This window comes from Schistosoma mansoni, assembly GCF_000237925.1.
Source record: "Schistosoma mansoni, WGS project CABG00000000 data, chromosome 3 unplaced supercontig 0141, strain Puerto Rico, whole genome shotgun sequence".
Lineage (NCBI taxonomy): Eukaryota > Metazoa > Platyhelminthes > Trematoda > Strigeidida > Schistosomatidae > Schistosoma > Schistosoma mansoni.
Genome location: NW_017386011.1, coordinates 485,072 through 512,872, shown reverse-complemented (window position 1 = coordinate 512,872; position 27,801 = coordinate 485,072). Strand labels below are relative to the sequence as shown.

Sequence of the window (27,801 nt, the reverse complement as noted above, 5' to 3'; positions counted from 1 at the left end):
CAGCGTTTAGCACATCTATATTGTGGTAGAAATGTATTGACTCCTCTCTCCAGTTCATCAAATGTTGAGATAGAAATGTAATTAATAGCAGTTTTGTGGTGTTTGTATGAACCAATGATTCTTTTGTACCGGTGACTGTTTTGATTTCGAATCCTAACTACAATACATTCATTAGTGTTCACCTAATACTTCTTGAATAAATTGTGCTGTTTCTGGGATCACTAGTTTATACTATAGTTGTAGTGCTCTTAAATATCACAATTTTTCAGCGTTCTAAAGAAATTTACTTCCTGACCACTAGATCAAAAGTGCCAGGAAGCAGTGAACCGATGTCTGCACTCTATACCAATCGACCAGGTAATAACTATGTTCCCAACAAACGATAGCAAATTATCAGTAACTGTGGCATGCTCAGCCTTGCAGGAGCAGACATTCGTGTGTAAATTATCTCTTTTATTCATACCAAATATATTGTTCCATCTCCAGACTAAATATGCTCTTCAGAGACACTAAACATTATATTTCTGATTGTCATGATACGATGAGTCAGAATAGACAATGATATGACTTCGGTGGTAGGTTAGATAGTCACATCACGACAAATCTACAGTTTCATGATTAGGTCTATTATTATAGTAGTAGTAACGAAGTAGACCATAATTTTACAAGAGTACCCTATGCTGAAGAGTGAATTTGCTCAATCATACGTTTCGCACACAAACTATTCAATGTTTCACGTGCTGCATCTCGAGGACTATAGGTAATTATTCGTCTTTTAAGAAGGACTGGGTCATTATGTACGTAACGTTTTATGGGCTGAGTTCTCATCTCTCCACTGCACTTAGCACATGCAACGAACGAAGCGAAGCATCAGAATTGTCTTTAGGAACAAATGACGACAATTACACATATAGCCTTTTTAAATTCTCAAAGCCCAAGATTGACGATACTGTTTTATTAACTTAAAGCTGACAAGGCATGTATGAAGAATTTTAATCTTTAATTAGCAATCCACAGCATCCTCGTATGGGTGGTTTGTGTTCAGTAATCTACAATACTGAAACTTCAGTGGGTCGTAATTCAGCGTTAGGATCTAAAGATTTTAGGTTGTTGGATGAAATAATGGATTACACACCACCTGTTACAGCATTAAGGTTGTGGGATGAACCGAGGTAGGTATGTAATCTCTTCTGAATATGAAGATCAACTTTATAAATTGCGAACAAAGATAAATGATCGTCAGCCACACCCAACCTAATCAGATTCTAACTACGGGGTTTATCATCACTATTAGCTATATGAACGAGCAAGCAAACTCTGATATTAGGGAATGGAAATTCACCAAGCAATCTCTGATGCTCAAAAATATACTGACTCAACACGTGATGAGACTAGCCAACAAGGACGGGGATTTTAGACCTAGGCTGATAAAGATAACTTTCCCATCCTCCTATATGGTGGCTGCAACTCTGGAAGCATTTCGTGCCAACAGACGTCGGTTGCCAACTGGAGTTCATAGGCATCCGGATAGGCCACATGACACTAGGATCAAACATAAAGGCAAGTTGTAGATGAAAATTCCACTTGTGGACTGTCTTGATCATAAAAAAACGTGTAAAGGACAGGGACTACAAACTTGGAAAACCTTGTATGGACAGCCTACCTGTCCATTCACGTAAGGCTCATACAGGCAAACAAAAAGAAGCTCACGCGTTTCAAATTGAAGGCATGAAATGCTTATACATGAACGTCGAGATTTTACCAAATGAAATGGATAAGCTACGTGAACTTAGCAACGCTAACAATGCTCATCTGATAGGAACATCTGAAACTTGGATATCTTCTCAGTTTACGGACCAGGAGCTAGTAATATCTGGAATGTCTTTGTTTCGCGACGACAGAAAGACAGGAATGGGGGGGGTGGAGTAGCCTTATACATACGATGGTGGTACACCAACTTCACAACCAAGGGTTTCTCAATCTTGATGAATCAGTATGTTGCTCAGTAGAATTTTCTACCACCTCAAGGTGTCTAGTTGGGGTCATCTACAGGAAGCTCACTGCTGAAATTGAGTACGACAATTGTACGCTAGAAGGATTATCCCGCTCCACGCGCCTCGGGTTTTCTCATATCCTGATTCTAGGGAACTTCAATCTTCCTAGAGTCAAGTTAACGGAATATACGCATATTGGAGGTGAAAACTCAGCTGAAGCTCGATTCTCCAACCTCATTGAGGATCTGGGATTATTCGAAAATGTGAAGTCGGCAACTCGGAGAAACAGTCAGACACCGTCGCGCTTAGACTGGGTATTTACAAACAAAGAATTCCTGGCCGACAACCTCTCAGTTCTGGCTCCCCTGGGGAAAAGTGATCACGCCGTCCTATCATTCAGTTTAGTCAGCAAAACGGAGCTAAGATATCCCACTAACAACAGGCCCTGGAATTTCAAACGGTTGAATGTGATAGCCTTACACGACTATCTACAACGGGTGGATTGGGATGTTCAGCCTCAACTTGAAGTGGATGCTCATTGGAATTTCTTACTGCACACGCTCTAATGTGCTACTAAGCATTCAGTTCCTCAAACGGTCCCAAAAAGCTACTAACAACCTACAATCATCAAGAACCGCACTCTTCGTTTGCTAAGCCGCAAAAGGTACTGTTAGGTTAAATACAAACGAACTGATAACAACGGCGCGTACAGACAATACAAACATATAAGAAACATATGCATAAAGGCAATAGGAGGAGAAAGGCTTCAGTACCAGACTAAGCCTATCAATAAATTTGTCTCCGATCCGAAAAGCTTATTCCGTTAAGCAGCTTCTCTTCGACAAGGCAAAACTGGAGTTTCCCAACTGCTAGGTCCTAATGGTCCGACTAATAACGACGGTGATACCGCCAAACTTTTGATGAACAATACTCTCAGACATTCCGGCCGACCCATATCAACTATACTGACGAAAGCTTCACCTGCACCTGTACAGGACTTTCCGAAGTGGACCTGAGTGCTGACCTGGTGCTCCGTAAACTGCAGCACCTAAGAAAAGACACTTCTCCTGGTCCGGATATGGTTCATTCCGCTGTATTGAGGGAAGCAGCTTCAATCCTGGCGACACCACTTAGCGTGATGTTTACACACTCGCTAAGCAGAGGCAAACTACCGGAAATATGGAAGCTGGCCCACATCACACCAATTTTCAAAGGAGGTCGACGCAGTGAACCTTCAATCTACCGACAAGTGGCACTTCTCTCCATACATTAAAAATTACAGAATCTCTAATATACGACGGTATACAAGAATACTTATTATCCTTAAAGTTCTCTTCCCGACAGCACGGTTTCAGAAAGGGTCATTCTTGTATGACCAACCTGCTGACTGCGGTGGATAGATGGACAACCATCCTTGATCGCAAGAGGAAGGTTGACGTTATTTACTTGAGTTCTCAAAAACTTTTGATAGGATCAACCACATATGTGTTATCAATAAGCTTAAATGATTGAATATCAAACCACCTCTAATTGACTGGTTCACTTCGTATATCAAAAATCGATATTTTAAGGTTCGGGTTAACTTCACCTCCTCTCAGTTTATGAAATGTCCTAGTGGGGTCCCCCAAGGCTCAATACTAGAACCTCTTCTCTTCTTGATTTATGTAAACGATCTTCCACAACAGTAATCATCAGACTTATTGCTTTTTGCTTGATGATGCAACGGATATTCTAGTTTTACAACTGGATACCAGTAGCACCTTCTATGTTCGATCGTTCCCAGTCAGATAGAAATCAGAAGTCAGACGAGAAGAGGCAAGAAAGATATATTTGATTCGTTACCAATATATCGAGGACCTTTTCTATAAGCTGGCTAATGAAACGTAGGAGCAGTGTCCCACGCTGTGTTGAAACGTGATCTGGTGCGGATGCATGACCGAAAGCCTTCAGCTAAACAAGTCCACTTAAACAACGTGGTCAGCATCCAATGTCGAACACTTAATGAGCTATTGATTTTGGGGAATTATTTACAGCTACATGCTGATGATGTGAAACTTTGGGTAGAGATGAGCAATCAAGAAGATATACTGGCAATTCAGGAAGATCTGACTCGACTTCAAAGTTGGGCAGAGGACAACGAACTTACCTACAACACTTCAAAGTGTAAAGTAGTCCATCTGCAACATGCTGCAGACTACAGTTACAACTTAGGAAACTCCTCTCTAGAAGTATCTCAAGTCGAAAAAGATTTAGAAGTGTTGGTACCCCACGACTTGAAGTCGTACGCTAACTGTGACAAAAAAGCTTTTCAAGCAAACCTTGCACAGGTAACATTGAAGCGCATTTTTGGTCAGTTTGACAATAGAACTTTCCACATAATCTTCGACAGTTTTATTCGTCCCCATTTACAGTACAGTAATATAGTATTTCCTCCCTCTCTCCAAAAGGATAAGGACACTCTGGAGTTTATCCAACGGCGAGCCACGAAATCAGTTTGGGGACTCAAATTCAAACCTTAAGAAAAGCGCCCCCAATCACTTAACCTTTACCTGTTACAGTATGGGCGTCGTAGAGATGACCTTCTTGTGGCTTACAGTATCCTTAACACTTCTGGTCATCCCCTTAAACATCTACTTAAGCTTAGTCGTAAACTAACCTAAGGGGCAACGCCCAGAAACTGAGGACTCAAAATAGCAGAACGGACTGTAGACACAACTTCTACTCCTCAAGAGTTGTCAAATGCTGGAATTCGCCGCCGACTGAGCTAGTCCAAGCGACTTCCCAGGAGTCCTTTAAGAGGAATAAGGATAACATCTTATTATGATTTACAAATTTCTTTTTTTCCTATCATCGTTAATATACCTATGTTTCTGCCTAGAGGTGGTCCACTGCTATTATACACAGAAGCTCATTAAGCGAAAGCTTTTTCTATTCCGTCCACAACCATTTGATTTATGATTGCGCTCAAGGAGTTTGCACATAAGTTGCGTTTTGTGCTTCTATTTCATCTGATCATAACTATTTCACTTTAATTCCTGCCTGAATATTCATCGATTAACCCTTCACACTGTTATGGAGTCAGCAGTTTGTATATTGCTGAAGTCGTTAGAAATCTTAGTACTTTGTTTGTCTGAGTACGCGGCGTACGTAGGCGCATTTAATGTATTTCTATTTTTGGAGTTTCAAAATATCGGACTTTCTGTAACGATTACAGATCAGAGAAACATATAGATTTTCACCATTTCTCATAGTAAATTTTTGGCTCATGTAACTTTTGCTACGGAAGTGATTGCTTTATTACTTCATTGGCAGTCACCTAACAGTAAGGTAATGTGTTTATAGTATCCTTTACTTTTATGTTTTTACTAAGTTAGTTTCGGTCACTGTCTTTCAGATGCAACACATATTTGAGTAAATACTTATGGTTAGTTCATTTATTCACACTACTGTTTCTTAGCGTTTATTATTTAAATGACGATCTATTGCTAAGCTTTATCGATATTGTAGTGATCGTGTTGTAAAAATGAGATCAATTATTTCATTTCAGAAGGTTGTAACCTTAGTCTCTGGGACTGTAAACACATGGCTTGCATGTCGTGTGATGACCAAAGCATAGTGTTTTAAGCAGGCCATTAGTACTTCTCACTAAAGTAATAGTTGGTATTCTTTCCGGATGTTCGTTGTATAAGATAGCGGAGGTTGTGTACAATGACACTTTTCAGCGGGTTTATAGAATTCCACCCCTGACTTGATTTTCGGGGCGAAATAAGCTCAAAGTTACCTAATGCAGATATGGCGTTGCAATAGCTTATTCATTTTCCCAAGTTTGAACACGCCTTTTAAATGCTTCAGACTAGGGGTATTGAGTTTAATTTTGAAAGTTATGTATTCATTATGAGTAAACTTCCGGGGCTTTCACTAATACTTCAAGTTAAACACCGGATAACCGTTAATAATAGTGTACCAGATGTTTAATCATTAATAACTCCAGCAAATTCTCTACTGTATGTACTCTAGTTAGACGACAATCGCACGTTTAAGTATATAGTGACTTAGGCGGTGTAATGTTATGGCTTCACAAAACTTTCGATGATTGAGTTCAGTCGTTCAGCACTATGAATCCAACCTTCCAGTCTACTCTACGGTTTCGATGAAAAGTAGACGTTGATTACGAAATACAAGTCTGATTAGGGCAGCTTAGAATGTCTCTGGAAGACATCCGAGACTAAGTAACCACACACATATATTTTTGCATTGACGAGTTTCGGTCGCTTGAATTTTAAAAAACGTATTAAAATTTATTTATTTAAACACATGAACGTTGGTACAAAGAGGTACCAAATATAAGCTCCGCAAGTCAAATGACTTGTGTGACGGTTGAGATACTGCCCGGGCGCTTAAACCAAGGCAGTTGGTTTTCTTACGGGGTCACTCCACGACCCTTTAACCTAAAGGTCTGATCTACAGGGCAGTGGAGAAACGTCAGGAGATGCATGGTAACCGGTGACCAGCAGTAGGTTCATGCGCCATTCGTTCCCTCAGGATCGTTCAGTCCATGTGCATCACTGGTTTGCAGTCAGGGTTTTCCAACTCTAGGTGAGTCCTACGTATCCACCATCCCAGTTAAAGCACTGGACATTCGCTTTTCGTCCTCTCGATTTCGTAAACAACACTGCCACGAGAAGGCAGTAAGTAGGACTTCCCTGTCAGTGACTGTATACGCGTTGCCATGTGAGAGCATTTGGAGGGGGAGGGCTAGCTCTCCACCCTCGGTCGTACCATGGTATTTGGGGGCACATAGGGACAATAAAGGGGCGGATTTGCATGCATGCAGCATGCAATTTTCTTTGAACCTAGCACACAACAATACTGTCATGCACTGTCCCACCGTCCTTGGCATATCAGGCTACCCGAAAGTCACGAAAACACCATCAGGGCATACGGCAGGCTAGTTACTATAATATAAACTTTGGAAGTCTTCACTGTCGAATAACTAACCACTGTATCTTCGCTTTGAACTTAAGGTTGAGACTTTGCAATTAACCTCAGGACAATTACACCACTAGCTTACACTCAGTTTGATCTCTACTAGCTTTCACTGCAAATTAAACTTGAAAAGTCACCAGGTGTTATAATTGTATTTTGCTACTAATAAACGACCCAGCTACTCCTATTGCTTAGTATTCTTATACGATGACACTCAACAAGACCCCAAAATCAGTACACGTTGAACAGGAATGAAATTGTATTCAAAATAACAATTGTAAGTGAACAGCAATCACTAGTTTGAATAACGTTCATATATTTATAGTATATACACAAGAAGCTTCTAGATTTTTCTCCAGTAATTTACCTGGGCTGATTGGTTTGGAATTAGCCAATCAGCGCGCAGCAACACTATCGTGAATGAAACATGCTTTAATCCAATCTATGTCCCGCTAACACCAGGCTGCATCGTTATTCTATTATTAGACCTAAAACCGCCTGAGTTTGTTCGCATTTATCAGTGCGGAATGTGTGTTAATAGTGCGGTCTAATTTCAGTGGTCGAGAGTTGTACTCCATATAATGTTTTACGTTGCTGGAATAAAAGTGAAATAAGTAGATACATGCAATAATTGAGTTTCCCTGTTTTGTGTAAGCAAACAGGTAAGCTATCTACAGTGGCTACTATCTTAAAAGATGTGACTGATCTCTGAGTAAGTGCTGTCCTTGGATCTTCCTATATTGTAGTCTGCTGTTTTCTAACACAAGGGTGTTTAGTTTACTTGTGTTTTGCATCTTAGCCCCCGTTGTGCATATAAAAATGAGTAAAATTAGTTTCAACGCAACAATGAGGTGGCACTGACATTGCGTAACTAATGTTTACTTGTACCTCAAGTGATTAGGTCATATCACTGCAAACATGTTTTCCTAACAACTGAGTCGCGCTTGATAAAAAAATCACCTAGAGTTCCATTTATGCTATATTGCCAGTAAATTCCTTTTTTATTGTCCTTGTAAACGCACTCAATAGAAGTTATTCGAAATGTTAGGGATCATTTAACAAATATAAAGTCAACTTATCGACATTTGTTTTCAATAGATTGACGTCGAGGGATCTGTCTCTCTTGAGTCTTCAAAAAAGTAAGATAAACTCTCAGACACCACTTATTCTGTTCCGTTCTTTATAACATGATGTTTGGTACCTAGTTTCGTCCTTCGGCACTAAGTTTCGCTTCAGGACTGATCTATATCGTTGCTTCATTGTACAATGGGGATCACAGCAGTTGTGTGGTTGGCTTCAGGAGTTTTTTCAGGTGCCCCACTAATCCAAGTGAGTGGATGGCTATTTAAATGTCTACAAGAGTCCAAAAATCTTATTTGTGTTTTGGAATTTTCTTTACCTATGGCTCAGATGGGACATGCATCTAGTTTTCAAAAAGCAGGTAGATTAGAACAGTTAGTTGTTTGTTGTACACGGCTGAAAATAAGGAAAGTGCATAAATTCCGAGTACATAATCACAATTGTTTGTCAGGCATTTCCGAGATATGGTAAGACCAATAGACTCTGTACTGGCTGGTATATTATTAAGATGAGAAAGAATCAATGTTCAAACTAAAACTTGAAGTTACTGGTTATTAGCTCGCGGCATGTATTAGGGTGGAAGTTTGTTTCTTGTGGTTCTCGAAAAGTTCGTGATCTAACTTCGGCGATCTTAGATGGTGTGTTTCAAAGTTTGCGGCGGACTTATGTACTCTTATTTTTTTGTTTTCTAGCCCCTGAGATTTTCAGTTATCTACCCCTCCAGATGTCAACTACTGTTGATATAACTTTGGACTATTTTTCTGCTTTGTAATTGACATTGTGATTCGAGGCTTAGTAACTTAAATATGAACACGTTTATATCAGCTGCCACGTTCCTGATTGTTTACATTCCATTACATGAAGATTTTAAAGATCAAATCGGTCGATTAGTTGACCGTGTGGGGATACAGGAGTTTTCATAGTCGTCAGGCTAACACATGCTAGTTGGTATTTTTTTGAGAGGTAACATGCATGTAACTCTGTTGTGTCTCATATATTTCCCATCTTTTGATACCCTTCGTAAATTCTTTAGTACTCCTTTGCCTGTAACCTTATTCTACTCAGTCTTAGGTGGTATTTTGTTACAGTTTTGGTTTTTCTTCACCATAAGTGTTTTGATTTTGTGTGTATTTAAGTGTTTATTATTTATTTATTTTGCAGGCGTCAAATTTTTCATGAAACCGCTACAACTGTCCAATGAAAATTTATCTGAATTTGTGCAGTCAAATACGTTGGAGTCTGATTCAGGAGATTGTTTTGGTGTAAATGTTTACGAGTTCCAAGAAGGAGAAGATCTTTATGGTCCCCGTGCACGTGGTTATCAGAAACCTAAACATATGTGGATGGCCAAAGATCAAGCCCTAACGAATATTAAGTCAAACAGTCCAACTCCAGCGACAACAACTCTAGATTTTGGTGGTGATTGTTGCACCACTCAGAATGGTCTCACTTCTGTTCCTCCTGGTAATTTGAGATGTCCATCACCAAATAATATGACGTACAATATGGGTTCCCCATCGACATCTGGTAGTATCCAGGGTCTCTCAACAGCCCTATCGTCTTGTACCACAAGCAATAGTTTATGTAGCCATACCTCTCCAGCTATTGGTTTAAATATGGCTGAAGTCACTAGCACATTTGAAAGCCCTACTTTCACTGAAGTAAAAAATGAAAAAGGCACACTGCTCACTTGTGAGATAAACTCTGTGGTTAAAAAATCTAAATCCAGTGTCAAACTGACTACCAAAAAGCGAACTACGGGAAAATATTCCCTAAAAAAATTTGAATCTAGCAGTGATACTAATTCATCTGTACCTGATACCAGTAAAGTTCAATCGTCAAATAATAAACAGTCTTATTCTCGCAAGCATCGACAACCTCGTTCCCGCACCAATCGGAAGTCTAAACGAAGTCCTGTAAGTGAATCATCGTTGACTTCGTTTTATCCAGCCCAAACTCCTAATTTGTCAACAGGTAACCATCTGTCTTTATCACCCAGTTTGACTATGACGGAACAGATAAGCCAAGAGTCTCCTGTCCAAACACCTATGTATTCCAAAGGTTTGACTTCATCGGCTTTCGTTTCTGGCGGACTAAAAATTCGGCTTCGCCGGGACGCAGCTATGGATTTCAATATTGGGAAAGGTAAACGAGCTAAAAGTAAAACGGCTCCTGCAACATTTCGTATTGTAGAGTCATGGTGTGATGCAGATGCTCCAGGAGGAGATTTTACCAGAAGGGCCAGAGCAGCTACTAGTAATTCTACTTCCCCTACATTTAGTCTGGTCTCGGGGGGATTACGTGTTGGTGATATAGTCTGGGCTAAACTTGCTGGCTATCCGTATTGGCCATCCCAGGTTAACGCTATCTGGGCTCGCACTGCCCATCAGCTTTCTCAAGCCACTCTACTTCCAACTTCACAGTCATTGGACAGCAATGCGTCATCTTTGGCTGTTCTTGCGACTCCTTCAGATCCAAGTTTAGCGGCTGGATATACTGCTCGCGTTGACTGGCTTGCTTGGGATCAGTGTTCTTATTTAAGCTGTGCTAAGTTGTACCCCTTTAAAGAGTCTTTTGATAAACTTTATAATCCACGTACCCGGGTAAAAGGATACGCAGAAGCTGTGCGCCTTGCGAAGCAAATTGTGAATGGGACCTATATTCCCAATGAAAATTTGGATTCTCAGTTGTGTATGTCTCCACAAAATAAATCTCACTCATCATTGTCTGGTCAGATTTCGGCGCCACCTAGTACTGATAGCCAGTGGTCATCTATGACAACCCTTTCATCCTCCCTAGAAATTCCGACTACAGGTACTAGTAATCAAACTTCTCGTGAATTAATGGACAAACACACCATACTATTGCCATCTGAACTACCACCAGATCCCTATGTATCATCACAATTAAGTCCGTCTCCCCATTCAGTCACGAACCTCTATTCTGGTGAAGGATTAGTGAGAACTTCAGACGCATTTTCATCTACATCTAATAACTCATGCCTTCTAATTGGTGATAAAAGCCTGGAATTGCCTGAATTAGACAATATGGCAATGTGGGCTCCTCTTCCCCAATTAGATGTTTCAGGTCTTGGTGTTTTCCATGTTCCGACCTTTTCAGAAGATGAAGAAGAATTGGATCAGTCTATTGTGAATCAGCTGCACTTAGATTTCGGTTCATGTCTGCAATAATGATACAATAGCTATAATCGTGATATTAACAAAAAAGGTAATGCTTTCTTTTTATCTCCAATCTTTCAAAACAAAGTGTATCATTTTTTTGTTTATTCTTGTTTTGTTTTTTTTCTTTCAATATCTCTCCTTAATTGTGATAGATGTACACTCTAATCTATGAACATGTTCTGGTGCCTATTTTATGATATTACCCCCACTCCTTGAGTTTGTTTTTGTCATCCTCCATTACATTTACTAAACTCCTATTGACCAAATATCATTGTTGATTTTACAAATTGTTGACTTGTAGTTCATGCCCAGTTTGCAGCAGTCAAATTTTGGATATGTGTATATTAAATAAGAACCATTGATGTTTTACTGTTGTTATTGTCACTTTCTATGTAAGCTGCAAATCATGTATCTCACAGATCATCTTTATAAAACTCATATATATATATATTCAGGTATTTATATGATGTAGTAATTATGTATGAAGAAATTCAATTTTTAACTTCTAATCGCAAACCCTTTTATGCATATAAACAAAATATATTTGCATGTGTTGTTTCTATTTTTTTCGTTACATTTTTGTACACATGCTCCAGCTTGTTGTTACTACTTCTTTTCTTTCTTTCTTTTTAAATACCTATTCGTATCCATCCATATATAAGAGTAACCTTTATGATCTGAATTGTTTGTTCAGTAAAGTGTATTTGTTGTTACTATGCCCAGTCATCATCTTTTTTATGGGATTGGAAAAGTAATCTCAAGCTTTGTCTTCTTTTTTTATTTATGGGATTTTGCTATTTAGACATAACTGGTGTTGCCCCCCCCCTTATCTTTTTAAAGAAAACAACAACAACAAAAAAAGACAAACAAACGATGCTCATTTCTTGTATAAATATATTATTATTTTCAAAGTTTACAAAAAAAGAAAAAAACTTTCCTTTCTCTTTATCCTTATACAGTGATCCTACTTTTTTTCATGTTTGAGATCATGAATGAAAAATAATTCGTCTTTGTAACAGTTTTTTTTCTTCTTTTTCTTTTCTTTTTCTTTTTAAAAATGCTCACTTGTTTACTGGTCTCAAATGATAGTAATTCACAAAGTATAAATCAGCTTAGTGAATTTTCATGTTAGTTATTTGATTAATTTATCCCATAATGTATATTTGCTCATCATTTCTGAAGTAACCTATTTTTTTTTCTTTTAGATATAAGGAATCTTACATAAAATTGTGTTTCATTTTAGTCAGTCAGTCAGTCAGATACAATGTAGAACCAGGCACATATATGCATCGGTCCAAGTTGCCATACCTCGTTAGCACAACAAGATCAACACCGGATTCATAGAAGTAGTTAATTCAGTGGTGGTAGTATATAAAAGATAGGTTGTATATAAGGATCATAAGTGTCTCGATCATAAGTGTCTTCGACTCATTGCTCGTATATCCTGGGACCACCGGGTAAGTAATGCAGATGTTAGGAAACGGGTACTAGGTAAGGATGGCAAATCGATTGATGAAGTGGTGAAACTTCATCAGTTGAGATGGCTGGGACATGTGTTACGTATGCCCAACCACCGACTGCCCCGACGTGCAATGCTTTATGGTGTAGGAGCAGGTTGGAAGAAAGCTAGGGGCGGCCAGACCAAAACATGGCATAAATCCATGAAGTCGCTGACAAGTGGACTGGGCCGTGTTGGTAGGTGTAGACTACCTGGTTGGGATTCGCGAGATGATAGCAACCGATGGTTAGAGACCTTGAATGACATGGCTCAAAATCGTTTGCAATGGCGCAGGTGCATTCACTCTTTGTGTTCTACCAAATTCTAATCTTCTGAATCCTTCATGTCTCTATCTTTTTCTCTTTCCAAATTTATTTCACCGTATTATACTCCTTCAATAACATCTTCAAACCCTTATCTTTCACATAATACTTATACTCTTACTACTTCTACCACTATGGGATTTGAATCGACAACTTCATCTCTGTGCCAATGTGGTATGGCAACTCGAACTGATGTACGTACGTACGAAGTTCTACGTTGTAACTGACTGACTGACTGATATAAGGATATAGTATAGGAAGAAAGAAATTTATGCAGCAATTTTAATCTCGAGGTTTAAGGGAAGATAAAGAGTGTATACACGTACGCCATTGTGATCAATTCTGAGCCATATCACCTAGAGTCTCCAACCATTGATTACGATAGTCACGCGGACACCAACCTAATAGTCTGCATCTACTAACATGGCTCAGACTAGAAGTTAGTGACTTCAAGCTCTGATGCTACGTTTTGGTTTGTCCGCCCCTAACTCTCTTCCAATCACCCCCAATACAAGTCGGCATTGCGCGTCGTGGTAATCGGTGATTAGGCATACGTAACACGTGGCCCAACCATCTCAGTCGATGAAGATTTACAACCTCATCAACTGATATACCATCATTCCCTGATACCTTGCGTCTAACCTCACTATTACTTACCCGGTGATCCCTGCAGGTGTGAGCAATATTTCTAAGACATCTGTGGTCAACTACTAGTAACTTACGAGTATCTTCTACTCTTAATGGCCATGTTTCACAGCCGTAAAGTAAAACAGAGCGAACTGCTGTGCAGTATACTCGTCCCTTAATTGATAGACGGATATCTCGTCTTCGCCATAGGTGACGTAAGTTGGCAAAAGCCAAACGAGCTTTTTGAATCCGTGCTGAGTTTTCGTCAGACACTGACCTATTAGGGTTGATCAGACTTCCAAGATAAGTGAAGTTGTCGAGGCGTTCGACTACTTCACTCCCTATCCTTAGTTCAGGTGTTGACGCAGGCCAGTCCCGGAGTAACAATTTACATTTAGATGAGGAGAAACGCGTCCCAAACATCCTGGCATTATTACTCAGTTCTAACAGAAGACTGCATTTTGTCAGCGTCTTCACCAAAGAGGACTATGTCATCTGCGTATTCTAGGTCGATAAGTGGACCTCCTGGTAGGAGATCAATTCCTGAAAATTCAGTTGAAGAGAGTGTTATTTCCAACAGTAGGTCTGTAATGAAGTTAAACAAACTTGGGGATAGTGGACAACCTTGTCGGAGCACGATTTAGCCGTTTATATAAATTTACCTGATTTCGTTAGTTATGGATGCTTTTTGACTTCAGTTGAACTAGATGTCATTGAAATTATCAGGAGGATCACTATTGACTTGTGAAATAAATAGTATGTTTGATCGGTCTATCTTCAATGGTGAAAGCTTATGTTTTATACTAACTATCGATAACGTTTTGTAGACAATGCTTACCAGTAATGTAATGGAATAACTAGTAAGGATTTTGTAAGTACTGCTTTTTTTGATTAATACATACATGTATGCGATAACATAAATTGTCTTTCCAGCACAAATATGCTGGGAATGTTGTGTAACAGTTATTTTTCAGAAATCCAGGCCAGGGTCTTAAAGTTTGTTGAAGAAGCAGGAGAACTTAGTATGATATTTCCTCACGGTGACAAAGTGGGAAACTGATCAGATAAATTTGTCAACTAATAAATTGACGATAGACCTATATGACGCGCTTGCACAAAATTGTTCTGTCTGACAATGCATAACGCACCGAACAGACTAATCCTGATAATTCATCTAGAAAACAGCATAAAATGAAGTCAGTCAGGATCACCAAATGTATTCTAATATGTAATTAGATACTTGTATGTCCTAAGCCCTATCGAATGTCACGTGACAAGATCGCCAACCAGTACACCGACTCATACGACCTTGGCACTGTGCCAAACCAATGACACTAAGCAGTACGAGCAGCCTAGAATCAACTCTGAGTCCTTAATGGTTCTTCTTGCCCGTCTAGTTCAGAATACAATCTCAGCTTCCACTGCATGAATCATGCATTTCAGACATACGCAGTTTATATACAAGCAAATCATACCATAAAATAGAGAATAACAGTTCTACATGATCAAGCCAAAAGTGGCTGAGAGACTGTAACTAATAAGTTGGTAATAATATTGAGTCGTAGAATAGTAGTCAGTAGTCAAATGGAAGCTTATAACAAAAGAAACATGAATGTACATATAACATAGTTTCTTAATAGTTATCCAATAAGAATAATAGTACACTCATTTATTCATCATTAGGAGATAACAGATACAATCCAACTACGAGTGTTTCGTTATAATTGTCCGGAAACTATGATATTCAAAAACGTAATGTTGTCCACCGGTAATATATGTGTTAAGTATGTGTTTGGGGCTACTGCATGAAATATCAATCAATCTTTAAGGACGACTCATCTTCTAGTTGTTTATCTGTAGTAAATCAAACGGAAATTAGACCTACGCAGTTTTACTTGATCCATTACTTTGAACACTTAACATTGAATATTAATGAATTACCTACGCAACTTCAGCGTTGGTGGTTGAATATCCCGTTAATTTTTCAAATACATGAGGTTGCTGATAGTTTTAAACATGTATACCACAATCGACAACGTTAAAAGCTGGGAATTTATGAGTAGTTATCTCGTGACGGGCGGTGTCTAAAATCTGATACTGACATATGATGTGTTACGCACTAACCTAACAACTAACTATATGAGCGAGAAAGTGTATCGGGCTACTGAAAAAATACGCATATATATATATATATATATATATATATATATACCAGCCTATCCTTAGGAAATTGACCCATTTCTTAGCCATGAAGTGCACTTGTCCTTTAGGTCACTTCTGATTGCCATCGGTTGACCTCATTACGCTACTTCTGACTGGCTCACCATATCGTCTTTCCCTCTTGAGAAATAAGTCTCGCACCTTGGGTCTAACTGAAGTCGTTGAGCGAAATATCATGATTATTTCTTCGCGGTCTGGCAACCATTTCTTCCGCGCTAATCCTGATGCTCCAAACTGACTGTATCAACTAAATAATCTAGTTGCAAGTTCGGGCTAGGACGTTCCTTATCTGAATTTAATCGTCTGTTACGGATAAGGTCCACATATCGCGTCAGCTGTTTACCTCGTACACCAATTTTGTACATCATGTCACTGAATCTTCTTACGATGACACCTGTCACCCAATGTCGGTAGTTTCTTACGTACACTGGCAGCCCATTGGGGAACTCATGACCAGTTCTCTTCGCCTTGAGTTTATAATCTCAAATGAAGTTCAAACCTTGCTTCCGAACATTGACGGAGCATGGCGGACACCATTGGGTGAAGCTAGATTCGGGATTATTCTGTATGCTCACGAAGTTCTGGATGACCTCCGTTGTGACTTGATGAGAGCTCGATTGAAGTTATCGACACCATATAAGTTCTAACAAAATTGACACTAGTTTTGGATATCAAGAAATTTACCTGCATTTTAGAAGAATGAATTCGAAGTTTATCCTTGATAAGTCTTGTTAATTGAACGATATACTCGGTTCCTAAGCTATTCTCGTAACCCCCAATCAAAATCTACACAGCAACTTGAACACGAGAGAAAAGGCGCAAATTATGCGAGAAGCACTTTACTCCAAATGTTCATTCATGTACAGAAAATCTAGGGTTTTTATAATATTTTAAGACCCTTGGGTTTTCCCGAAAATCCTGGAATGCTATTAAACACATTAGCAGCATAGTAATTAGCCAATTAGAAGCTCTACGTGTGACTTTTCACTTTCGTGATGTTTCTGGCAAAACTTCTGGTGAAAGCTGATTGGATAAAATGTTTACTGAAGCTTTCTTGACTTTTGCGAAGTTTTCTGGATCACCCCAACGGTCCTGATCTACTTTAATGTGATTCTATATCTTAATGCGACTACAATTATCGACCTTGTATGAATTTCTCTTGTAGTGATATCAGCGTGACAACAGCCGTTCATTAGAAAAAGAAATGACGATCGGCTATTGTTTACCTTCAAAAAACGTGTTTAATTTAAATATACTATTCGAAGTACAGTACTTTAAACTAAATGTACCTAACGTGAAGTGGTTCGTTTCGGAAAGTTATGTGATTTAATGGTTAAAGCAATCAGGTTCCAGGCCTGAATTTCGCACATACTGTTTTTAGGTAGGCGAGTAAACAGATTCGCACTTTGTAAATAAGTTCTATTATTATACTAGGAATTCTAAACTTCATCCTGACATTTACTTATTACTTCCGTTTATTTTTCCGATACTTTCCTAAATCGTTGTACAATCATAGTGTATATCCCCAGTAACGAAAGCCGGTTACTGATGAAGTTAGAGTAAGGTTAAACTGATATAATACTGACAGTATCTGAGGTGACCAAACCGCTTTCACTGTCTTCCCTACTCTCTCAAAATAGTAGAAAGTATCTCTTAACTTCACCAACTTAATGTGGAGAGTTTCATGCAATAAATTTAGAATAAAACCACCATATACACAACTACTCTTAACGGCGCAAGAAAACAAACAGAATACTACAAAAGACGTGTATAAAAGAAAACAATAAGTGGTTGTGTACAAGGGTTTATATGTATGAACAAAATAATTAACACTTATGTTTGCTTTCGTTAGTCATTATGACCTCGTCCACCTGTTCCTCCTCCTCCTCCTTCACGTACTTCAATCTGAAATTTATACTCTTGATCACAACCCATATACGCATCTGACATAAAGAACAACGTGAATTCATGACGACCTGAATGGGTTGGTGCACTCAAATCTAAACGAACTTTCATTGACTGTGAAACAAATAGGCGCTTGATTGCAACTAATGAATTCGTTTTTACTTCTCCAACTACCAACCACCAACCTTCTTCACGAGGCTACAGAATAACAAAAAAATTAAAATCACAGGTTTGTATAGTTAAATCTGGGAATTAATTTGATTTACGGATTGACAAAATAAAAAAATAGTTGAAAGCGTGAGTCAATTGAAGCTAGACCACCATGGAAAACCTGGAGGCACTGAACGGCTGTTTCGTCCTATTGTGAGACTCCTCAGCAGTGCGTATCTACAACCTCGCCAGGCGAGATTCGAATCCAGGATCTACCAGTCTCGCGCCGGAGCACTTAAACGATAGACCACTGAGCCGACATCCGATGGTGTTTATGTCTAACTCCAACCACTCCACGAAGTTGAGCAACCGTTCACCAATTGTCCCACAATAGGACGAAACGGCCGTCCAGTGTTTCCAGGTTTTCCATGTTGTGGTCTAGCTTCAACTGACTCACGCTTTCAACTATGAAAATACTAAATCTCCACAAAACCCTTTCTGAAGATAAAAAAAATCATATTCAGTAGCCAAAAGTTATTACTGTCATCTCTATGTTGTAAATTGTTAATTAGCTATGATTATAGGTGTCTCGTAAGTGTTAGCGAGAAGATATGCTCAATATACAAATAAATGTAACAGCATTTTATTATGAATTTAAGTTTGGATAAAAGTATGGTAAGACTTGACTAGACGATCGAGAAACTAGGGCTATTCTGACACTGGCTAAGTCCTAGCTTATGGTCATTAATTAAGGAGATAGCGCTTAGTATTGAATCCGAAAAAGATCTTCACAAATTCACACCTTATAAGTTTGTTCTCGAGCATCAAAGAAAACGATTTGACTGTCGTTAATATCCTCAGGTTTTGAGCAAGCTAGAAGTGGAAACACTGGAATCCAAACTAACGCAGTTGTTGTTTTATTGAGTGTTGCTAGGAGGCGTAAAACATGTATAAATCTTAAATAGTCAAAAGAAGATATACACCATAACTATTTTTCAAAACAATAAGTATGTTTGAGATTAGTAATACTTTGATAATGAATGTTAAAAACGTGTCTTCCAATCAGTGGGAAAAAGAAAGCGCTATTAGACACGAAATGGTATCACATTTAATAATGAAGTTAGAATGGGCGGATGTGAAACAACTATTTTACAATCAAACTGTCCACACTTTCAACAATTCTACAAATTAAAGTGAATTGTATATTACTTGAAGTTGCATTTATCATTATATTGATTATAAAAACAAAGAGCAATCTACTATCGACCACAAAAGCCTCAGTACGACCATGAATGAGGAGAGTTCACTGACCCTCTCAAAATGCACTCAAATAGTCGCTAACGAATAAGTCCTATTCATTGTCTTCTGACGGAAGGGATGCTGTTTACGAAGTTGAGAGGATGAAAAGCGAATGTTGTAGCGCTAAAACTGCGTCAGTAGATACGAATGATCCACATACGGGTGTTGGAAAACTATGATTCTACACCAATAGTGCATATAGGCTCCCGAATCGGAGCGATCAAATGGGTTACCGGCTACCACGGAACTGCATCTCCTAACATTGCTCCACAGCTTTGTGGATTAGACCTTTAGGTCAAAGCCTCAAGGACTGCTCGTCTGAGAAAACCAACTTTGCACCCGGACAATATCCTTGCCAACACAAAACTAACAAATGACTAAAATGATTTTATTCATACTCGCTATTTACATAAACAACTGTTGCAAGTATTTAGTTACACATATACTTAATTTGAACTTCCTTTTCATTACCATTCTGCTTATTTTTATTTTTCATCCCACAAAGTAGATCGTCTATGGTGGAAACCTTGTTCTATCCAAACCATCTCAAGTCACAGGCTGGTCGGAATTCGAGTTCTGCCACTGAATACGGATTCTGAGATAACCCTTCTGAAACCACTTAAGCCATTCAAAATGGCCTCATTCGACGTTCGCATACTAATCCAGATCGGACAGCAGAGAGTCGGCTGTCTTCAGAAAGCCTTAATATCGATGTCTGTTGTCCATCCGAAACCCGTATTCCGAACTCTAGAGAAGTACTACACATTAGCTTTCTGGTCGTCGCTTCAAAAGGCTTGTTTAGCTTGCGTTTATCCGGGGACGCTGTGGCGTGTTCGCCTGGTTTCTTTGGCGTTCATGTCTCACAGAGTGCCAGATCTGGGGCAGCACTAACCAACTGGATCCTCATTAACAGTCATTATGTACTGTTAGATTACAAAGCTCCATGAGTGGGAAGAAAACGGTATGAGAAACGATATCTTTTCATCATCTCGGAACGGCTGAACTAATTCTCTCATTTACTAATTTTGATTATATTCACCCTTTTCTATCAATTTAGAAACTCATTTTCTTATTGTTGGACGTATATTTGTTTTAATCATCACTTGTACTAATACTGATATATTTAAATAAATAATGATACACCATGAAAATGGTAGATAAATAATCTTACCTGAGAGAAAAACGGCGCTATAACAGGACCCACATTATCTTCTTCACGTTCTAACGAAACTTGTACAGTTAATGTTTCACCACTTAGCATCAAAAAAAAAGAACGATAAAAGTATTTGCATTTAAAAAATACTCAACAAATAGGAGAACATAAAAAATGGAATGAAATATAATTGCATGATGAAGATGTAATCCATATTCCACTTACTAAGTCAAAGCATCCGACTCGGTAAACAAACGAACTTACAGTCAGTGGAAAATTATTTCTATTCTAGATACTGCAGTTAATTACATAAGAAACAATGTGTACGATGCTATGCAGTTACCTATAACTTAGCAGATATAACACTGTTTGAACATAAGGCTTACATTACTTAAGAATCATTGAAAACTGGAAAGCATATTGGGTAACTATTATTAAGTCTGGCTTAAGGCTCTTCTTAGCAGTGTGTACTCACTGATGCCATAATACCAAAGCATTCAATTTTATTGTCGATTGTGGAATTAATATTTCCAATTGTCAACATTAAAATTTCAATCAATCAATTTTGTAACACAGCCAATTATTCACTGTCAAAAGATTTAGAACTGGAAACTTGTTAGGGATGATTGATCCTCAGAACTCACTTGGTAAATGTCTGATTCTTGTAATTTTAGTTTGGAAATTTGAATTTTATTGTTTTCGCGCTAAAAGCGCCCATTTTTTTTTACCTTCGTATCGTATTTCCCACTTGGAAGGACCCTAAATGTCATTGTCTCTCTTAATATGCTGTTTTATAACGTTCCCAAGGACATTTTTATGATGTATGTATAAGCCTGAGTTATGCTTGTTGTTGGTGGCTCTTTTGGCTGCTTGTGGAATACATTTTCCCTATTCTGAACCTAGATTCCTTTCTCTAACTAGTGGGGCTGGGACGCATCGGAATAGTTAGCTTATTTGGTCATTGTGTCGCTGAGTCTTCGTTCCGTTCGCAGATTTAGGTGAACTCGTAATCTCTTCAAATATAGCAAACATGGCATTCCAGAATACTTTAGCTGATGACAGTCAGTGATGAAACCTTTTATGAATTTGAAGAAGTCTATTAATAATAATTTAAATATATAGTGGTTTGTAAAATAATTAACACTGACTATAAGTAGATCATGATGAGTCTATTAAACTGAGGAAGAAATGAACATTTTGTAAATGATAAAGTACATTATAAGCAAAGATGGATAGTGGCTAGCAGTGGAATCTAGGACGTGCGTTTCGTCCTATTTGAGACGCACCAGCTAGATGTACCTGCATCTCTGAATTGATGTTCACTCTGGGACTCAAACCCAGTACCGTTCGCTTCAAATGCCACTGCGTTGTATATCTTTGCTTATAATGTTTGTGAATTAAGGCTACATTGGGGCAATACGCACAGTATGCATATATGGCCAATAAGAGACTGATCAATTGCAGTCCTAAACGTCAATGGGAATATTCAACCAAACAATACCAAGTGAAGATAAAGTCAGTCTTGAATACAGTGATCTTGAGTGCTGTTAGACGTATGAGGGCAGTTATCACTTCCCGGTTGCCCACACCGTGGAAGGGTTCTTCTAGAGGGACCTGAAAAGGAAATTGGGTTAGAAGTGGTCTTAATGACCTGAGAGCGTGACCGCAGTGCCCAACGGACAACTGCTTGAGGTCGGTCACACACGACCTTTTTGTGTTAGCTCCGTACTTGTTGGGACCTTACCGCCGGAGACGGATATCCGTGGGATAAGACGAGGTGTGCATCTTTAGGGTCGACCTTTTCTAACCCCACCCCTCCTCGTGGGAACGCAGCATCGCTGTTATGCTGGTTGTCTGAAGGAAACACCTTACTGCTGTCACACCTCTGTACAGTCAGCAGTACGACTTCACCTTCAGAGCCTTGGTTTGCTGCTTTTAGTCTCACCGCTCTTCAAACGACCTGTCTGGTATGGTAGAACCTACAAGAACAGATTTTCCAGCCAGTATAGCTCGATTGAATCATCACGATAGGCTAACCCGACCACCACGTCAAGGTGAAGATAAAGTACATTGTTATGGAATAACAGTAACTAAACGATTTTAGAGCAATAAACGAAGTATTACAGTTTATGATAAGCAATAAAAACTTACGTTCGTATAGGTGTTTTTAATGCATTATTTCCATTATTTGTAGTAATTTCATAAGTAATTTCAATATTTGGATAACGATTACAAAATCTAGCTACATCAGCCATTTGAACTTGTGTTAATCCATCTAATAATTGATTACGTTCTTCATCTTCTAATTCAATTAAATCAAATACAGTTTCAACTTTATTTTCTTTACATTGATTAATACGTTCAGCTGTAAAATGTGGTATTTGACGTAAATAAGAATCTTTATGCCATACAGCTTGTGTACACATTTGTGATAGTTCCATAGCTGCTAAAGCAGGACCTAACCAACTATTACTAGATAATACATCTACACAAGCCTAAAATACAAAAAAAAGTATTTACCCATGATTATATTATTATGAAATAGCATGCGAATTAATTTAAGAAATTATTTCCCAATATTATGACATAAGAAATCAAGACTGAGTAGTTTAAAAATTACCTTGGTCTTCATCGGAACTGACAGTATGCAGTTAGCAGTGAAATTCGGGGCACACCCGTCACGTTCTATCTAGTTAATGGATAACCTGGTCTTTGAAGCGACTGAGTTCAAGTCACAACAATAGTGGGATCTAGGGATATCCAGCTGACCAGTCCCAAATGAAGTAAAACAAGAGTACTGGATTTCACTGTTGGCTATATGTCAAATATTAAAGATAGTTGCGACTAAAGGTTCTGTCGGACCAATCTACTTAGGATGTGCATTCCGTGTTTTTTTCTTTTTATACACTCAATTTGTTTTTCTAAAACTACAACAACAACTACTACCGGATTTATCTTCAAAATCTTAGCTCGCTGTGCTAATGAGGTATGGCAACTTGAACCGACCCACATGTATATCAGGTTCTATGTTGCACATGATTGGTTGACACTTGGTAACCGAGACAGATCAACTGGAGTTCTTAATATAGAAGATTTACTCGTGTTACCCCTCGTGCAGTATAGGCTGCCAATCAGGACTCTCCGGACAACTCCGTCCTTGGCTCTCGCTTTTAGTTGCTCCCGATTACTATTCATTCTTTTGATGCCTGTCTTCGATTCACGACAAAATACGTTCCTTGGTCTTCCTCTTTTCGTATAACCTTTAGGATTCCAACTAACGACTTGCCTCGTGATTCAGTTTGATGATTTCCGCGATGTATGTCATATACATCTCTAAAGGTTTTTCGCTAATGTTCTGTTCAGCTCGAAGGTGGTTTGTTCTCTCCCACAGTAGGCTGTTGCTGATAGTATCCGGCCAGCGGACATTGAATATCTTGCATAGACAATTAATTATAAAAACTTTTACCCTTTTGATGATGGTCGTGGTAGTTCTTTAAGTTTTATCTCCATTAAGTAGAAATGTCCTGATGTTCGTATTGGAGATTCTGAATTTGATGTTGGTTGATAGTTGTTTTGAGTTCCATATATTATTTAGTTGTAGGAATGCGGCTCTTGCTTTGCCTATCCTTGCTTTACATCTGTGTCATCCATGTTAATTGTTCGTCAGGTTATCACAAGGGGCATCAACCTCGTTACTTCCGAAGAATCTCGATTTTCACTGTGAGGCGTCATAACTCTCCTACATGAAGATCATTCAAATCTCAGAGCAAAATTTAAATGGTTTAACTGATTTTTCCTAGTTAACATATTTTTAGCAGGGATCTTCTTTACAGAATGATGTAGCTAAACCCCATGCCCAAACCCTCCTCTTTTATCCGGACTTGGGATATTTTTAACAACGTCAAAGTAATAATGACACATCATTCTTATTGGCGTTTAAATTAGAAACCTTTGGCATTTAATCATTTAAATGATAATGATGATTAGTAATTCAAACTGATCACAACAACAACTTAGTGATAAAACAAAAAAATGACCACGTGATTACTAATTGCGCCTAGCCGAGGGAATAACTAAAACTATCATGGAAATAACTCATATTGTAGTGTGGTCTACTTATATCCATATAAGTAGTATATGGTGATGGTCAGACATTGAATGTATTTTGGCAGAAGATCGATAAGGAGAGAACTGAAATGAAGCGCAATAGGTATGGAAATGCATGAACAATGAAATCAGAGAAGATGGATTGATATTTGCAGAAGAAACAGTCAAGATTGAGACAATTGATTGTTATTTTGCAAATTAACTGTTCATTGTATGGTTATCAGATTTTAGTGAGATAGTCTGTAATTTGTGCTTAAATACATTCGGCTGTCCCCTGTCGTGTTCTTGTTCACTACAAAATGATATGAACACGAAAACCAATCGAGATATAATTTTATGGAATGGACAACAGTCATATTATAATACATTCATTAAGAAAATAATTAGCTAACAATTAAGAAATATTATTTCTACAGTTATAGAAATTCGGCTTGACAATTAACCACTGGTATGAAATCCGTAAACAATAATGAATTAATAATAAGAGTTAAGATGGGTACGATTTCAAACATTCAACAAATAAAGAAATATAGTAAGAACTATTTCCAATTATCATGTTTTGCTTTTGTTAACGGAACTGCACTGCATCTCCTCATGATACTCCACTGCCTTATGGATCAGATCTTTAGGTCAAAGGCTCCGGGGTGTGCCCCCCTAAGAAAACCACCTACTTCAGTTTGGGGCACCTGGGCAGTAACATAGCCCTCACACAAAAACCAAATGAGATTTGTGCAGCGTATATACATCTGGTGCCCCGCCCCTTTGTACCAATATTTATGTGTTTAAATAACAAAAAAAGCAGAACAACGAGTTTGATTTGATCAGAAAGTTAAAATTAGAAAAGAAACTGTAAAATGCCCTGGTACGGCCGAGAATGGTGAGAGTCCGTTCTCCCTCTCCAAATGCTCTCATATGGCGACGCGTATATAGCCTCTGCCAGGGAAGTCCTACTCACTGTCTTCTCACAGTGACGGGGGTGTTGTTTACGAAAGTGAGAGGACGAAAAGCGAATGTCCGGCGCTTTAACCGGGTTGATGGACACGAATAGTCCACCTAGGGTAGTTGGGATACCCTGATTCCAAACCAATGATGCACATGGACTCCAGCATCCTGAGGGAACAAATGGCGTGTGAATCAATCGCTGGTCACCGGCTTCCATGGGAATGCATCTCCTTACGATGCTCCATTGCCTTGTGGATTAGACCTTTAGGTCAAAGGCTCCGGGTGTGATCCCTTAAGAAAATCACCTGCTTCGTGTTAGGCACTTGGGCAGTATCTGAGCACTCACACAAATCAAATGAGATTTGTGTGGCGCATATGTATCTGGTGCCACTTTTTACCAGTATTTATGTGTTTTAATAATAATAATAATAATAATAATAATAATAATAATAATACATATTTACTCATAAGGAAAAGAAAAAGGGGAGTCATATTCATTATTTAATGTAGTTATAAGATAAACTTACTTGAATTAAACGTATAGTACAACCTAATAAACGATCTGTATCTGTTTGCATTTCAATTGGTAATTGTAAACGTGATAAATGGGCTTGTAATAATAAATTTGCTTTAACATGTGGACTAGAAAATTTAGCTTTTGGTGCTAATTTCTGTGGTACTTTTACACTTAATTGACGTAATAAAATATCTTCATGATGTCGTACAGGTAATAATATATCAAATTCAGCTGCATTACTAATGACATCTAATAATCCACGAATTTTCATTTTAGCTGTTAATGATAAACTGAATAATTCTGTAAAAAAAGGAAATAAAAAGAGTTGAGAAAGTACAGTTTTATACACATGTAAGATTGTCTGTGAAAAGGTTTGTATTGTTCAGTGGTCTATCGGTTAAGTGCTCTAGCGCGAGACTGGTAGGTCCTGAGTTCGAATTTCGCAGGCGAGTCGGGAACGTGGATGCGCACTGCCGAGGAGTCCCACAGTAGGGCGAAACGGGCAACCAGTGCTTCCAGGTTTTTCATGGTGGTGTAGCTTTAATTGACTCATGATTTCAACTATGTTTAGAAATAATTTATTATTACAAAGTTTAAATTTAACTAGTGAATAAATAAAAACTATGGAGATGAGCATAATTTGTTCAAGTTGTCTAAAATTATAGCATTTCTATTACATAATTAGACGACTGACTTTAAGAGGTATTTCCAGGAGTTCTAATGAGAAGCAGTGACCAGTGTACTTTAACCAGGTTTGTTGTGAGATAGTAACTCACTGAAGACCATGGTGGACAATTGCTCAATTCCGTGTATTGGTTGAAGGTAGACATTAACATTGTTGAATGCCGGCTCAGTGGTCTAGAGGTTAGGCGCCCGAGCGCGTGACTAATAGGTCCTGGGTTCGAATCTCGAGGGGCGGGATCGTTGATGCGCACTGCTGAGGAGACCCACAATAGCACGAAACGACCGTCCAGTGCTTCCAGGTTTTTCATGGTGGTTTAACTTCAATTGACTCGAAATTACTATAATATCCACAAAAACCCCTCCTGATATTAATTAGACGAGACTAAAATTTATGAACGAACTAATCAGATATTAGATGAACAAGTTTTGGATTTGGATGCAAAATTAATTCACTTATTTATCTACATAGAGTTTTGGCGTTTTAGCTGATGTCAATTCGTGATGAAAACGAAAAATCTAATTTCTAACGTAACCATCAACTGTAAATCATAATTATTTATTTATTCATTTAAACACATACATATTAAAACAAAAGGACACCAGATACATATGCGCCACACAAAACAATGAAAATAGGAAGAGAAAGGATGAAAAGATAAGGGGGACTGAAATGTACAACCAGAAGACACTTTCAGTTAAAAAAGTTAGAACCACCCTTTATGAAGAAAGTAAAAGAAGGTTACAGCAGGCTCGCCACTGGCTTCTATTCTGAGCCATATCTGATGACGTCTCTAGCCACTGTGTTGCACCATCTCTCGGACCCCAGCCAGGGAGTCGTGAAGGACCAACAGAAGCTAGCCCTTTGCAGCTTTCTTTCATGCCACGACACTATGTCATGCACTGACCACCTCTCCGCTTTTTCCAACCAGTCCCAGAGTCGGAAAATAATGCACGACGTGGAAGTCTCTGGGACGACATTCGTAGAACATGTTCAAGCCACCGAAGTCGGTGTTTCAAGATGGTGACACCAATTGAATTATCGTCTCTGCGACCGAACACACGATGCCGAACCTCTGCATTACTAACATGATGTTGCTACTGGATGTCAGCAATCCTTCGGGGACAACGATGATC

General features: G+C 38.6%; 2 protein-coding genes across 2 annotated transcripts in view; one reads left to right on the top strand and one right to left on the bottom strand.

Moving 5' to 3' along the window:
* Window positions 1-5,066: 5,066 nt before the first annotated feature.
* Smp_105690 (hypothetical protein) lies at window positions 5,067-11,251 on the top strand (the record flags this gene model as incomplete). The annotated part of the gene is made up of 3 exons (XM_018791237.1): window positions 5,067-5,137; window positions 5,246-5,316; window positions 9,222-11,251. The coding sequence occupies 3 exons, from the start codon at window positions 5,067-5,069 to the stop codon at window positions 11,249-11,251; spliced, it is 2,172 nt and encodes a 723-aa protein (XP_018645573.1).
* A 6,413-nt stretch (window positions 11,252-17,664) lies between these two features.
* Window positions 17,665-27,801, bottom strand: part of Smp_105700 (U520, putative) — a 35,674-nt gene continuing 25,537 nt past the window's right edge. Inside the window, exons 15-18 of the mRNA XM_018791236.1 lie at window positions 25,994-26,283; window positions 22,569-22,912; window positions 20,436-20,517; window positions 17,665-18,013 (exon numbers count right to left, since the gene is read on the bottom strand). Coding sequence (XP_018645572.1) covers window positions 17,759-18,013; window positions 20,436-20,517; window positions 22,569-22,912; window positions 25,994-26,283 — 971 coding nt within the window. The 3' untranslated portion in view covers window positions 17,665-17,758. The remainder of the gene's footprint in view (window positions 18,014-20,435; window positions 20,518-22,568; window positions 22,913-25,993; window positions 26,284-27,801) is intronic.